Source organism: Camarhynchus parvulus, chromosome 5 (assembly GCF_901933205.1).
Source record: "Camarhynchus parvulus chromosome 5, STF_HiC, whole genome shotgun sequence".
In the NCBI taxonomy this organism is placed as follows: Eukaryota; Metazoa; Chordata; class Aves; order Passeriformes; family Thraupidae; genus Camarhynchus; species Camarhynchus parvulus.
The window spans coordinates 6,040,210-6,055,561 of record NC_044575.1 but is presented as its reverse complement, the minus strand read 5'-3'; the positions used below and the strand labels follow the sequence as shown (position 1 = coordinate 6,055,561).

The following is a 15,352-nucleotide window of genomic DNA, read 5'->3' as shown; positions in this document are numbered from 1 at the left end:
TTTCTTGTCAAACTTTCATCCTTCCCAACAGGCTAGTCACTGTATGCTGGGATTTTATGTTCATATTGTACGTGCAGTTTGTGGATTTAATTTTATCATGCGGAACTTGCTTGGATATGACCTGTGTTTGTCTTTTCTAGGAATAACATGCATGGAAGTACTTGCAATTGTTGATCACCTGTACCCCAGCACGAGAGCTCCAGCTTAATCATTCTCTGCTCTCAGAACATGGAGGAAAATGATGATGAAAAATACAATCAAGCTGGCCAGATATTTGAAAACTTTGTACAAGCATCAACATGCAAAGGCACCATTCAGGCCTTCAATATTCTCACTCGCCAACTTGACTTAGATCCTTTGGACAACAGAAACTTTTACACCAAACTGAAATCAAGAGTGACCACATGGAAGGCCAAAGCTTTGTGGAACAAGCTTGATAAGAGAGCAAGTCACAAAGAGTATAAACGTGGGAAGTCTTGTATGAACACTAAGGTAAGTAGAATTCAGTTTTGGATTTCATAACTTGGGAATTTTTAAACTCGTTTTTCTGCAGTAGCAAGGTTTCTACCATCACATACAGTGTGTCTGTTCAGTAACCCTTCCTTTAATATGCTGAAACTGGTTATCGACTGTTTTGGACAAATTTTAAAGTGTTTTTCTTCTGAAAGTTCTGTGGAAACTCACAATATATGAGTGAGCCTTAAATCATCCCGTTTTACAGTCTGTCTCAGACTTTGTCATTTTTATACCTCATCACCAAATAGGTGTAAGATGCAAACTTCTGAAGAAATAGGCTGCATTCATTACAGACTCTCAAGAACTACTTGCTTTATTAAACATGGGTTTGCAAGGTACAAACTAACATATTCAGGCTCCTCAGCTTGGTGCATGCTGTGAGAGACCAGGGCTGGCCAAGTGTGTTTCAGCAGCAGTTCCTAAGCTGCTCTCTGAAGGTGCTGCTTGGAGGTCTGGGGATCTGTCTCTGTCATCTGGCATTGGCTCCAGTTGCTGTACAACAGCAGAAGACAGTCTTGCTCTATTTGTGGATTGAAGGCCTTCCCTGGTAGTGTTTTTTTCACAAGCAGAATATGAGTAATTGCTCTGTGGTGGTTACTGAGGGAGATGGTCTGCTTGGTTGTGGAGAGGACAGGAAATTATCTTTTCACAGATCATGCACTACATGTTTTGGTAGAGTGCACCGATGAGCACTCTAAATCTTGCTGACGTAAATCTTGCTAACAAAACTGTACAAAATACTCCTGCCAGTTGTTTCATCTCGCTGTCACAGAATATTTCTACTAGCTTTGTCCCAAGAGCAATTCATTCATTTACTGCCAAGTGATGGCTAAATGTTGCCCCAAGAAGGGTAACTTTTAAGAAACTACTTGACTATATAGAGGTAGAACAGAGAGGGGCATACTGGGGTATAACTAGACACCAAAATGTGAAGGGTTTTTTAATTAAAACTATCACTGAAGTGTTCTTTCATTGACTCAGTAGATAGGTAGTGTTGAAAGTCTCTTCCTTCTGGTTTGCATCATTGACTGAAACGTCTCAAAAGCGTGAGAAGAACACCAAGTTATCTTCAGTACATAGAGAGTCCTCTGGTTTTACTCACTTTTCATAAGCTCTCAATGATTATTAATGTTTTTTAAGGTCATAAGGGTCCTTAATATAGTTTTATATAGTAAAGGAGTGTCATCACAGCTATTTAGACTGTGTTCCTGGCAGGCTCTGGTTTTCTCCTCTCCTTTTTCCCTTTATTTCCCTTTTTGACCTGTGCTTCCTTCCTCCCTTTTTGTTCTTTGGAAAAGTCCTTGAACATATGTCATGGAGCATCGTTGTGATGAAAACAGACAGGAAAGGGAAGGAATGAGAAAGTGTCTGATGATTAACAAATTTTAGGAAATATTCCACATGCACCTCACCATACACATACAGCCCCAGGTCCAAATTTCTGTGTTGGTAAGTTTGGGGAAGTGTTTGCAACACAAAAAAGCAGTTTTAAGACCCATCTGAAATGTAAAAGCTAAGTCTTCTCTTAAGTGGTGACCTTACAAAGCCAAGGCTTTGTTCTGCAAACTTCCTAAGCAAAGTGATTAATATTTATTTTGTGAGAAGATTTTGTGGAAATGGGTTGGTGCATAAAATATATAGGCTGTGTAATGCTTTACAAGGTTGCCAAGGAGGAAGCTAATCAACACCTTCCACAGTGTTGAAAGTAAGGTATTACTGCCCCTTGAGATGAAGGGTTTATTTTTAGTGGCATGGTGTAAGTATTTGCAGAAATTAATGGACATTTCTATGATGTACATACGACCAATGTGCAAATGGCTGTAGAATGTCTGCATGTCAAGGGTGTGGGTACAGATATTCTGTGAAATACTTGGAGATGTTCACCATGAGCCTGGCCCGTGCCCAGACCTGCACTTCGGCGTGTCATTGCTGATTTAACGAGAGAAACATGAATCTTCAAATTGCTGGCAATGAGAGCAGCAGCCACAGTCAGCGGGCTCGGTGGGGATATCTACCAAACATTCCTGGGGTGTGAATCACAGGCTGCTGCAGAGCCTATCTGTGCCTGGCCCTGCAGGAGGGGAGGCTGCTGTGCTGGGAGAGGAGCATGGACCCTGACTGTGGTGGTGGGCTCCGACAGCCCCACTCACAGATAAGGGTTTCTCAGAAATGCTGACAGCCCAGCCAGTGCAGAGAGGTTAGGCTGCAGCATGCACAGCACCCTTACCTCCAGTGCAGCTGGTGATTTTAGCTTTGGGTCTTACTCTGTGCTGTTTGCAGTGGTGGAACAGGAGCTCACAGCTGCGTGCTGGCAGCCATGCCCAGTGCTCACCTCCATGGGCTGCTCAAGGCTGGGACTGCTTGAGGCACATCTGCCCAAAGTAAAAACCCTGCTTTAACAAATAGGATCACAACTTGAGCAATGAGCTAAGTGGATTTTTGTAGTTGCAGCTCTGTAAACAGAGCCAAGGTTGCTAGTAGGCATCACTTTAAAAAAAAATACATGACTTCAAGGCTTTAAAAGAGGTTGTGGCCTTGAATGCTGGAGATGAGCCTGCAGCTCATGGTTCTTAGATATGGCTTTGCAATCTTCCCAATCTTTGGAGGAGACAGAGAAGATACATTTGGGTTCTAAATGACTCATAGGAGGTTTGTTGGTGTTTGTTTTTTTCTTGTTGTTGTTGTTTTTGGGGTTTTTTTTGTTTGGTTGGTTGGTTTTGGGGGTTTTTTTGGATTTTTTTGTGTTTTTTGTTTGTTTGTTTGTTTGTTTGGGTTTTTTTTGGTTTTGGTTTTTTTTAAACAAAATGAAAATCTGCTGCCTCATCCCAAAACTGCTGGGTTTTGGGGTTTTTTTGCATGGTGTTTAAGAGCTGAATGCTGTACTTGTTGATTTTTGTGCTTGTAAACTCTTCAGCCACACTTTGAGTTACTCATTGCAATATGCACAAGTTTTATACATACAGAACGTTCCACTCCAGCTAAATAACAATAATCCTGTGTCTTAACTGTTCTTGAAGAACATTGCCAAATATGGCTTTCAAAGTTTCTACGATGGTACAGTTTTAAGCTGGATGAATAAAGCTGGTTGAGCAATTTTCAAGAAGTTCAAACCCACTGCTATTTCAGAGTTTTCTTATTGGGAGCATTATTTTCCCTGAATTCTTTGTAGGAAAAAAAGCAAAACAACCTGCCCCAAAATAAAGCCAGAGTGCTGTAGAAAGACATGAACAGAACTGGGGCAGACATCAACTTTCTGAAACTATAGGAGTCTGCCTGTATGAGTGTTAAATCTTAACAAAACATAAACTTCCTTCAGTCTTGAACTTCGAAGTTGGGAATGAGTCCTGTTCAAAATTTGTTTCTGGAGCTGGCACCTGCCTAGTTCACCAGCATTAGAGAGAAACAAAAGTTTGTACTAACCAGACAAAACTGTAGATATCACACTGTGATTTTTTGCAAATATGTGCAGAAAAAGCACAATATTTTTATGCTGACAAAATTTTTCTCTGGTTTTCATCTTCTACTAATTAATGCAGGGGAGCATGGCTGGACTCTGACGTGATTATTTGTTTCTTTGGGGGATGAAGCTGGACAATCAAAGAACATTAAAGGTTTAATGCATGTTGTTTCCTATGTTAGCAGTTTGACTATCAGTCTGAATTTTTGAACATGCAAAACATCATGCAATAATGAACAAGAATATATCCAGCTAGTGTTAGTATATTCATTAGCCTTTTCAAGACATCTGTGAATGTTGCCTCTCTGTATGGAGCAGATTCATTACTTGCACTTGATTTACATTTACTTTCAGTTTACCTGTGTAAATGATAGGAATATGTGCACGCACACATAAATGAGGCTCCCACTGATGTTTGAGATAGGTATGAATATGTATCAGGGGGTAGCACCTGGCTCATGCTGTGCACCTGAAATTCAGGCTCTCCCATGCTTCAGGGGAGCAGAAATTTCTGCACATGGAAACATCCCAGGCTTACTCTGAGAGGGAGTGTAGGTTCTCTGAAGCATGCAAATGTGGTGTTGCCTTCCCCTTCAAAGGTGCATGCTGTTTTTGCAAAATACATGCTTATACTTGTGAACTAAGAAAACTTTACTTGAAGTGCTACTGTGTAATTATCAGCTGCCTTGGTAGATGTCAGGACCCAGGACATCACTCTGGCTGTCCTGAGCAGCCAAGACCCCTGCCAGGGGCTCAGAGACCCTGGCACAGAGCCCAAAATGCCTGTGGTTTTATTGTTTGCTCCAAGATCTTCCACCCTAGGTATTTCCACAGTGCAATCTCCTGAATTTTTGAAACACTGATTTCCAGTCCCGCTTTTCGCACCTCTGCAGTCACACGGTCACGAGCCTTGCAGCTGCTGTTGTGTTGGTCCCTTTGCAGAGGCTCCTCCCTGTTGACGCCTGGGACGGAGAATGCAAGTTGAGGAGCATCATCTGGATGGAGCGGGATGCTGAGGAAACAGTCCTTGAGATCAATGATCACAAGTGGCCAATCTCTGGGAATCATTGAGAGCAAAGGAAGTCCCTGTTGAAGTGGTCCCATGTCCTTGATGACTTTGTTGATCTTCCTGAGGTCATGCAGCCGTCTCCATGAGCCTGAAGTTTTCTTCTGAATGACGAACACTGGAGAATTCCATGGACATGATCTCCAGAGGGAAAGTCCTGCAGATCAAACACCGGCTGGGTTTCAGTGGCTGATGGCTGGTGACGTGGCTGCTTGCCAACTGTCCACCTGGGTGCCCTCTTGGAGCCCAGCCAGGGAATGCCAAGCGTTGGGATCTCTCGCTGGTCACAGTGACCCTGAGATGGGTTAGAAAGTCTCTTTTCCCAGCCTGGCGCTTGAAGAAGGAGTCAGAGCTCTTCATTTCTCAGTATCAAGGTTGTTTATTGTTTCTTATCTATAAAATTCTTTCTCCTGTCCTGCCGAGGTCAGCTCAGCAAGACAGCCCAAGGCACTCTGCCTCCCCCGGGGCGGTGTTATGTCTTTATACTAAAAACTACATATACAATGTTTACAGTTACTTCCCAATACCTATCACCTATGTTAGACAGTGAACTTCTACTCTAAACCAATCTGAAAGTGCCAACATCACAGCAGAAGATGGAGGATGGAAGCCAAGAAGAAGAAGGAGAAAGGCTGGGCATGCCCAGATTCCTCCACCTTGCCCCCTGAACCCCCATTCTAAAAACCCCAAAATCTACTTTTTCACCTTGTGATAAATTCACTATCATTCTACTTAATTTGTTATGGCTTGCAGATCTTGATCTAAGGTTGGTAACTTGCTTCACGGGTCATAATCAAACCCACAGGCATCTTGGGCTCTGTGCCAGGGTCTCTGAGCCCCCTGGCAGGGGTCTTGGCTGCTCAGGACAGCCAGAGGCATGTCCTGAGTCCTGACAGGTAGACTCTGGCATTTCTCTCTGGATGTTTGAGTTTTGGGACAAAACTCCAGTGGAGGAGGGACAAATTCCTGGGTGCAGCTTTGGTCTTCTGAGCATTGTCTGTATTTTGGACCCTACCTTGGGCACAGTTCCTGGGTGGGAGACTTGTACGGTCTGAGCTGCTGTTTTGAGGCTGAACAATATTAGCATAAAGCAAGGAAATAAAATCAGCTAAGAAGTTTGAAAGCTGTGCATTTAAAACCATACATATGTGCATTTGTAGGTATACGTGTATATGGAATTGTATAAAACACTAAAAAGCAAATTCAATGATCTTGAATTCAATAATAGAATCATTTAGGTTGGAAAAGGCCTCTAAGATTGAGTCCAGCTGGTTAGTCCAGCACCACTGTGTTCACCACTAAACGTGGCCCTTAGATGCCTCTCTTTTACTCATTCCTGAACTCAGCCTTTCAAATATTGTTTTACAATAGATGAGGTTTCCTTCCAAAAACTACTGTTGGGAGACTTACTGCAAGAGAATGACTCTAAAATTGTTTTTGACCATGTTTCCAGGACTTACATAAGGATGAAGTGGCTCTTTTTGGTACTGTCATGTGCTGTCAGTGTGACCAGGACCCGGTGGCATCTGTGTCCCTGCTGCAGAGAGGGCTCCATGGTGGTGCTTTATCCAGCACAGCAGTACAGAGAGCCTGTGGTTTCAGGGGAGCTGGGCCAGGGTGTGAGTCAGCAGAGGAGGAGCCCTGGGTCACAGCTGGGGTTGGAGGTTTTCTGACTGAACCCGAGCCATGTCTCCCTATTCGAACCACACTGGTGTACCTATGAGCAATAAAATGGGGGATGGCCTTTATCTGCAAACCCCTTCCACTCCTTTTCACATTGTCTCCATTTCTAAAGACTGCCAAATTAGTACCTTGGGAGTTACCAAACCTACTTTACTGGTGCTGTCCTTCCTAGAGAGCTGAGAAAGGGAAAGGAGCTCCTGGTGTGTCTGGGTGCTGCCCTGTTCCGTAGCCGTAGGGTGATCGGCAGGATGAGCACAGGGTGCCAGGTCTCTCTGCTTCTTGTTGGGTACAAAGGGCCTTCCTTCCAGTCCTCAGTTGTTCACAAACATCCCATTCTGCAGCCTTGCCCCTCGTGGTAAATCAGGTGGGTTGGGGTTCCACATGTCTTCCTCTGTCCTGCTAAACAAATACTTGTCTCTTAATGAAGCAAATCATCCAGCGTGTATGAACCTGCAGGTAATGTGGCCAAATTTCCTCCCCATGTGCTGGCATTTGTTGATCCTTCAGAGGTTCAGCAGAGGGGATTTTCAGTCAGGTTTCTGCAGTGCTCTACATACTGGTACAGAAGCCAGTGAGTTTGAGTGTTCAACTGACCTGACTGATTCCATCCCTCAAGACAAACATTTGGTTTTTAATTGAGTAATTGAATTGTAAGATGAAAGAAGGCAAAGCCAGTTATGGTCCAACAGAAAAAATATCCATATTATAATGAAAATTGTAACCTCTTTAATCTTATAAAGAGTAAATATCCATCCCTTTTGCCAGATTTACTATTTACTTCAAAATAATTATTGGGATAGGGAGATTTCCAGACCTGATAATCAGGGTTTATAATGAACACACCAAACTTGTTGCAGATATACTAGATAGTGTTGCTAGCTTGCTTATTTTAATAAAAAAGCATTCCTGTGAAGTCCACAAAACTTGAACTAGTCAGCCAGAAGATGATTGCCAAGTTAGGAAGCTGAGTGAATGAAAGGTTGTGGCTTTTTACAAAGAGGCATTCAGCTGCTTTGTATGTGTGTGTGTATTTTCTTTTAAAAAAACAAACAAACAGTGCTTGGATAGTAGAATCCAGAAGCTGTCGAGGTTTTTGGGAATATTGAAGGCCACGTGTTCTACTGACATTTTAAGTGGCACCTAAGGTGTGTTTGGTATACTTGAAACACAAGCTGCTGATCTTGATATTGGTGCTTCTTTGCTTTTGCCTTTTAGGACAGGGATTCTAAAGCCTTGCTCCAGATTTCCATTGCAGAATTATTTTTAAGGATTTTAATAAGCAACTTCTATTTCAAAGCTCTAGAAAACATGAGGACGAATGAGGATGAGTGGCAGGGAAGGTTTGCTTGAGATGAGTGGAGAAGCAGTAAATCACCTATGAACATGCAGTGAAAGCACAGTTGTTGAACACTGCATTCACATTCATTTCTCCAGGGATTTTTAGAGAGGGGATAGGGAGAAGCTGGGGTGATGACAGGACACACAGCAGACAGTTTTTTGAAAGCAAAACAAAGTATTTGACTCTTTGTGATGTGTTTTAAACTGGGATTGGGCCAAATTACATCAGCAAAAGCAAATGTTTGGCATGTGATTTGGTAATGAAATCACTTTATTTTCATTATCCTGGAGACACTTCCACAAACACACAGTTTTTTCAGCTTTATCAGTTATGAAAAGCAATGAAGCCTGGCCAAAGCAGAGCAATCAGACAGGCTAGATAAGACATTTTAGCCATGTGGAATTTAAATTTTTTTTGGCTTGGAAGGTAACAGTAGCTTTACATCTGTATTTTAGCAGAACTGTGTTGTTTCTCTGTCCCTCATTTAATGGCTTTGCAAGTAATCGAGAGAAGGAAACTGTCCCACCCTGACCTGATTTCCTAGATATTTTATGAAGATTCCCACAGGGAGTGACACACAGTTACTTTCACACAAACCAGCACTATTGTCACCACAAGTGGCTTAGTGAGGTCTGAATGAAACAAAAGGTTACCACGGGGTGTATTCCCATGGCCCTGGCTCTGTAGGGCTTTGGGGTTTGGTTCTTTGAAGTGGCTGGGCTGTGTCCATCCACCAGGAAGGCTGGTGTGGGGGGCAAGGGGAGCTCCAGGGCAGGATGCTTTGCTGGGTCAGGTCTTTCTCCTGCCTTCCAAGAGACCCATGTGGCTGTCATGGGGTTGGTGCCAAAGGTGGTCGTTAGGGGTTTGTTATTAGCTACGCTTCCAGCTTCGCTCTGGTAATGTTTGTGTACTGATAAGTGAGGAAATACATAACTTTTGCTACCAAGAAGTGATTAAACACTTGGCTGCTAAACCCCAGATTTCAGACAATAAGGCAATTTCCTGTCTCCTGCAGCTGAGGTCCTTCCCGAGGTTCCCATGTCTGCCCTGAGAACAGGGGGTTTGGGGATGTGGTTGCTCTCTTTCTGCTGACAAACAAATTTCTGCTTAGGCCTCAGTGCAGATAGCTTTGAATATTCTTTTCATAGTATGCAAAATATCACAGTTCTGAGATGCTATACAAGAAGAGAAAATGTAAAATATTTTAGTAGAAGATTATTTTCATAAACAAATTTCTATTTGTGTTTTCTCTCTAAAAAGCCATGATATTGATGGCATTCATGGTGAAAAAAGAAGTTTAGCTGGTGTCTGTTGAAAAGAAAAAGTAGAAATTCCCTTTTAATGCCCTTGGTTTAATTTGCTTTGTTTTCTCTGCTACACTGTTTAAAGAGGGGTTATTTTTGTCAGATGATTCTTGAAATTTCCACATTCCCTCACAAGTTTGCACTTAGATAATTTGTTTCTACTAGCAACCAGGTTTCTGCAAACTGTTTGCATCTCGGGTCTCTGGGATATTTGTGTCTTAACCTGGCATCAACAGGGTAAAATTGCTAGAAGCTACTTGGAGATTATGAACTTTCCCATAGAGGAGTGTAATACTCTGAGAAAATTGGGAATATGCTGCAGAAAATTATCTGGTGCTTATGAGGACCCACACATCCAGCCACCTCCTTAGTGCAGATGAAACCCCAGCTAGAATAGATAAACTGGAGCAAGTCCAGAGCAGAGCAGGAGGAATGATAAGAGCTCTGCAGAATGTGACCAGCAGAAGAGGCTTCAATACCTTCACCTAATCAGTGCTAGGGAAGGACCAAGGGGAGCGCCATGGGATTGTTTGAAGTGCCAAGCCACACAGAGCTGCTGTGACATTTCTCCTTCTGCCTCTTGTCATCTTGCTGATGCTGATAGATCAAGTTCTGATTAGCTTTTCAAAGTTTGCCTTTTGCCCGGGATGTTTGCTGCTCCTGAAGAGCAGCTCGTGTTTTTCCAAGGGCACACTATTTCTAATTGACAAACCAGCCAAGAGACACTGCCTGCCTTGTCTTGCACCACTCTCTGGATTTGTTCATCTGACTGAGATGCTGTCTGAGCAGAAACCATGTGCTTCTGCCACGCTGGGAGTTAGCCTTGTGCAGCTTCCTTCTCCTGCCCCTTTGAAAGGTTTATGAGAGCAGCTCTGAAAGGATCTATGTAACAGCAAGTGCTCCTTCCTCCTGGTCCTGTCCTGCCTGCACTCTGCCTGCCATCCTTGCAGATTTACAGTTCAGATAAAACAACTGCTCCGGGGTAAATTGCAGCTCAGATTAGAAGACATGGCAGGAGATGGCAGTGAGCTTCCTGCCAAGGACTACACACCCAGAGCAGTAATAACAAGTTATGCAGATCAGCAAGCACCCGGTGGAAGGCAAAGACATTTCTCTCAGGTTTCTTCTCCCTGCCTTTTCTCTTACTTGTGCTTTAGCAACATAGGAAACAGTGGGATAGGGTAGGAAGCCATTCCTGGCTGGTGGGGCTGCTGCCATGGTTCTGCATGCCCTGCCTGCCTGGAGGCACCTGGGCTAGGAAGTTCACTGCCTGGCAGCCCAGATACAGCCTTGATAGTGGCAGAACAAGCATGGCTGGTGCTCTTGAGGCTGGTGCCTCCATCTGCATCTCACCCAGCCTGGAATGTGAAAACAGACTCATTAATACGTGTAAATAAACACTGGTGTATGTTTATCTCCTTTCTGTTGTGTCGGATGTTGGTGCAGAAGGGAGTATTGCACCTTGTGATGTGCAATTTGCTGCCAAAGTTTATGTTTCCAGCTCTCTGCCCCTCTTTTTGAAGCATGCTTCTTTTTATATTTTTTCACCATTTTGTATTTATTTTTTGAGACTCTTTTGCTTAGTAATAAGGGTTATATACTACCCTTGTTTTCAGCCAAAAAAGGTTTTGTAAATAAGAACTAGAAGTGCTGAAATTTAACTTTCACTGTGTGATATGCCAGCAGCTTGGTTTGTGGGTTCTGTGAGTGCTGTTAACTTTCTCCGCTATCAGAAGCCTTTTTAAAACTGTGCTAAAGGTAAATATTTTTAATTCTGGTTGTTTGAACAATTCAAGTCCATCTTGCTTGCTGGCACTTTTGGATGTTGTCTTACTAAGAAGTGCTGGTTAGTAATTCCTAGTGTTCTCAAATTGTAAGAAAAAGTGTCAAAAGTAAAGGCATTGTCTATCTATGGTAAACTGGTTTGTGCAAGTGACCAGGTAAACTAGAAAAAAAATCAGATTATCACTCTTTTTGGACCTGTATTTAGATTTACTAGTTAAAGATCTGTGAATGTCAGCAGTAGAAATGCAGTGGCTTTGAAGGCTGCATGATGAGCTGGGAAAAAAAAGGACTCCAAGAGCCCAGAACTGTTGCCTTCTGGTATTGTATTGCACTTTGAGCTCATCCATAGCTGATGTACCCTGCTGTACAGTCATTCTGCTTAGGAGAGTTAGGAATGATGGTATTAAATGATTAAGATCTTAAAATTTTATTTATTTTTAAAGATGTGGATTCTGACTCAGATTTGATGTCTATATCTATATGAGCTCATTTACTCAGGACTGGCTTCCAAAAGCCATGTCTTAAATGGGTGTTGGTTAACAATTCACTTAATAGAAAAGTTAATTTTAGAATGTATTTTAAAATATTCTGTGAGATACCCTCAAAGTAAGTTAACGCCCCACTTAGTTGAAAAAGCCAATTTCCAAGTGGAAGCTCAGCTCGTTTATTAGGTTGTTGTGATGTTTGGTTAAAAGTTCCAGGTTTCTCTGTAGATGGGCCAGACTGGAGCAGCAGGGGTGTATTTTTAAAGCATGTTACCAGGCTCTTGCTGAAATCAAGCTATGCTTGTTGACCAACCTGCCTGCATGCTTTAGATGCCATAGAGCATGAGAAATCCTTCCCTCCTTTGCTGGCTGCCCAGCAAAGCCCCTGCCCCTGGAAACCATGGAGGGGGATTAACCATTTTCTCTCTGTCACTGCTCACAAAGCTCCCCAGACTCATGGCTTGGTCTCTGCTATGCTCAGAGGTGAGGCTCTTGATGCCTTTATCTCTCTCCATCAGTTTTTATTTCTGGATGAATTCTTTGTTTTGTAGTTTTGTTTTTTTTTTTGCTAAGTTTTTAGTGTAGCCTCAGAGCACTATCTCAGTGTGACAGGCCAGGTACTTACATGCTGCCAGCCATGTTCATGGCTGGGATAGTCAGGCAACATTCTTTCTGCAAGGTTTATCTTGTTTTCGTTTTGATTGTTTAAGCAGCTGGCCAAAAAAAGAAAAGAAAGCAATCTCTTCTGGATTTTGGGTGTGGGCTTGTTCTTTTTTTCTTCCCTGTGTTTTGATTACAATGAAAGGCGGGTAAGAAAACAGCAAACACACTTAATTCCAAAGGATGTTGGAGGGCTTATTTTGTGCTTTTTTTGAGGAGATTTTTGGATTAAAGCGCTTGCCAGGTTTCTGGTGGATATGTTTACTGAAATGAGTGTAACATTTTTTTGTTAGTAATGTCTAGGATTTCTGGATAACTGTAACTGGTGCAGGGCAACGGAAAGTTTCCAGGCATGCTTGCTGTATTATGACTGTCAGTTGCAATTTTTTCAAGAAGTATTTTTGCATATTCTTCTAAAAGATCTGAGATCAAGTCACCAGATTTAAATAAAACAAATGCCACCTGATTTCTTCAGAAAAGCTCCAAAGTCCTGGCAGCTCTGATGCATCATGGAAGGCACTCTTGACTTTCTAACACCATGAGTGCACACAGCCCCTCTTTAATGTGTGGCATAGCAGAATATGAGTTACAGACGTTGTTCATGCCATTGTTTTAATTTCAAACTATGGAAAGAGCTTTTTTTTTTTTAATACACAGGTCTAATATTAGTACATATATCCATGTGACAGAGAGGATGGATGGACAAGTGTGTCCAAATACCTCCAGGAAAAATGAAGGCACGTACTTTTTTCCGTGCTGAAGCTTATCTTCCAAAAAAGAGAAAAAAATCCCAGTAAAGATGAGCCAGATGAATGCAATAAATGTACTAATGTTTCACTTCTGGCATTTTGACTCAATAAAACAGGAGGGCAGTAAAGATAGATCCTCTGATCCCTGGATTGTGCTGCGTCCAGCTGCGAGTGCAGCAGCTGCTGGGCACGGGGCTGGGAAAGAGCTGTGGCCAAAGTCACCCTGGGTTGGATGGCCTCAGATCCATGGTACACTCTTAGAGGGGAAAATAAAATAAAGCTGTGGCTCCATTTATGCCAATCACTGATCTGGGAGAGGACAAAACTGCACATTTCTGAGGTACTCAGCTGGGACTACAAAGGGTAAGATACTGGAGGGGTTTAAAGCAGAAGTGGACTCCTAGTGAGGCATTGAATTCATGCATCAACGCAAAGTTTTGTTGCAATTAGGGGTGTGTGAGCCTTGCTGTTCCCAGGTACCTCTGAACTTCCCCAGCAGTGGTATTTATGTGGTGTTCACTCTCCAAAAATGCCTGTTCAGCAAGATCCAACTAGTCTTAATAGTATTTTAAGGTAGATTTTTAGACCTATCTGTAGTGTGTTTAAGAAGTGTCCACTTAACCCTTTGGAGAGTTAGGATTTCTCATTAAAATACATCTGAGTGAATATTATTTTTGTCAAATGACATATTTTTTAACCTTGCTAATTCTATAAGGAGCTCATAAAACAGTACAACAGAGAAAAAAAACACTTTTAAAGATTACATAATCTTTGTAGTCAAGTTTAATTACTCCTAGGCCTTCTCTCCCCCTTTCTTGGGGGAGAAGATGGAAGAATTGATTTTTATTAAAAATAAAGCTTCAGCCTGTGACATTTTTAATGTTGTCTGAAGTGGCATATAGATTTTCATTTTTCAGTGTCTTCCATGATGATGTTTCAAGCTTTAAATTGATTGTTCGGTGGGTTCAGGGTGCATTTGGCTGCAGTGTTGTATCTGGTGGCTGTCAGTGGATTTATGTGCTAAAATCTGGGGCTGCAAATGGGAGATGAACTGTAAGTCAGTAACTCAGGAATGTCCCGCTGAGCAGTCCTATTTTTGCCAGAAGCATTTTCATATCTAATAAAGGGGATGGCCTGGAAAGCATCGTGGTGGAGAAAGCTCCTGGTGGCCTCTGCCTTAGCCGCTTATGCAGCTGTTTTTGTCTGGAGCCTTTCCAGGGGAACGGGCGCCGCTGTTCCAGAAAATGTGTTGTTTCGTGCCTGTCGCGTGTTGCAGCACATTAAGCCCCATCACCAATAAGCATTTGTCCAAATCCATGTAGGATGTGTCCCTCTGGAATCAGCCAAATTAGTCCTTGGTGCACCCCTGTCACTCTGGGTGTTGCACAAAGGCCTGGGCTGGTGTGAGAGTTATCTTCTCTCATGGTGCCAGACCTGCTGACTATGGAAATGAATGTTTGCCATGGAAGAGCAAAGCACTGTCTGTAAGAGCCAAAATGAGGGATGCGGGACTCCAGGGGCTCCCCAAAATGCAGTTTATTCCATCCAAGAGGTTACAGCAGTCCGGGGTCATGGGTGGCAGAGCCTGTGCCTACAGCTGTGAGCTCCAGCTGCACCCTTGGTTTTGGTTACAATGCATTCTATATTTTTCTTTGCTGAGCATCTTAATACAGTAGAACCAATCTATACCTTAACTATTATCTATAGCCTATCATAACTACTATAATTACCATATTCATGTCACTATTCTCCAATCACTAAAAGTCAGTACATTACGGTTCAAGGTAGAAGATGCTTCTCAGTTTTCTTGCAGTGGAAAATTCTGAGACCTTTTTTCTACTGCAACATTTGCTGCCTTGTGTGCCTGTGCTATCTTTCTGCTTGGTAAAAACATCTTGTTTGAGGTGGGTTTATCCTTTCTAAGTCATAAAAACCCCTTCTAACTAACAAACAGACCCTTTGCCTCCTTGGTTAGCCAGTAAGACTGGCTGAGCAATTATTTTCTTCTATATCAAAACTTGCTTTCATCTCTATTCTTTCATCAGACTCTACATTTAAAAATCTTTCTGCTAAGCATACGTATCTGTGAGACTTTCTTGTCAAACTTTCATCCTTCCCAACAACTGTCCCTCTGTGTCCTACAGGCAGAGCCTCCTGTCACTGGGTGGGGAGGCCCACAGCTGCTGAGGACGCCTGTGGTTGTGAGGATCAGGGGGCTTTGAGGCTTGTGGGGAAAGCCACCCCTTTCTGCTCCTTTCTGGGAGCATGATCCATGCCTGTAGTTCAACTTCCATCTGATGGTTTGGCT

At 42.7% G+C, this 15,352-nt stretch overlaps 1 protein-coding gene across 3 annotated transcripts in view; it reads left to right on the top strand.

Annotated features, from left to right (window-relative positions):
* MICAL2 (microtubule associated monooxygenase, calponin and LIM domain containing 2) overlaps positions 1-15,352 on the top strand; it is an 80,245-nt gene that overhangs the window by 24,863 nt on the left and 40,030 nt on the right. For all 3 annotated transcript variants that reach the window (XM_030950193.1, XM_030950194.1, XM_030950192.1), the window contains exon 2: positions 141-492. In XM_030950193.1, coding sequence (XP_030806053.1) covers positions 229-492 — 264 coding nt within the window. In that variant the 5' untranslated portion in view covers positions 141-228. The remainder of the gene's footprint in view (positions 1-140; positions 493-15,352) is intronic.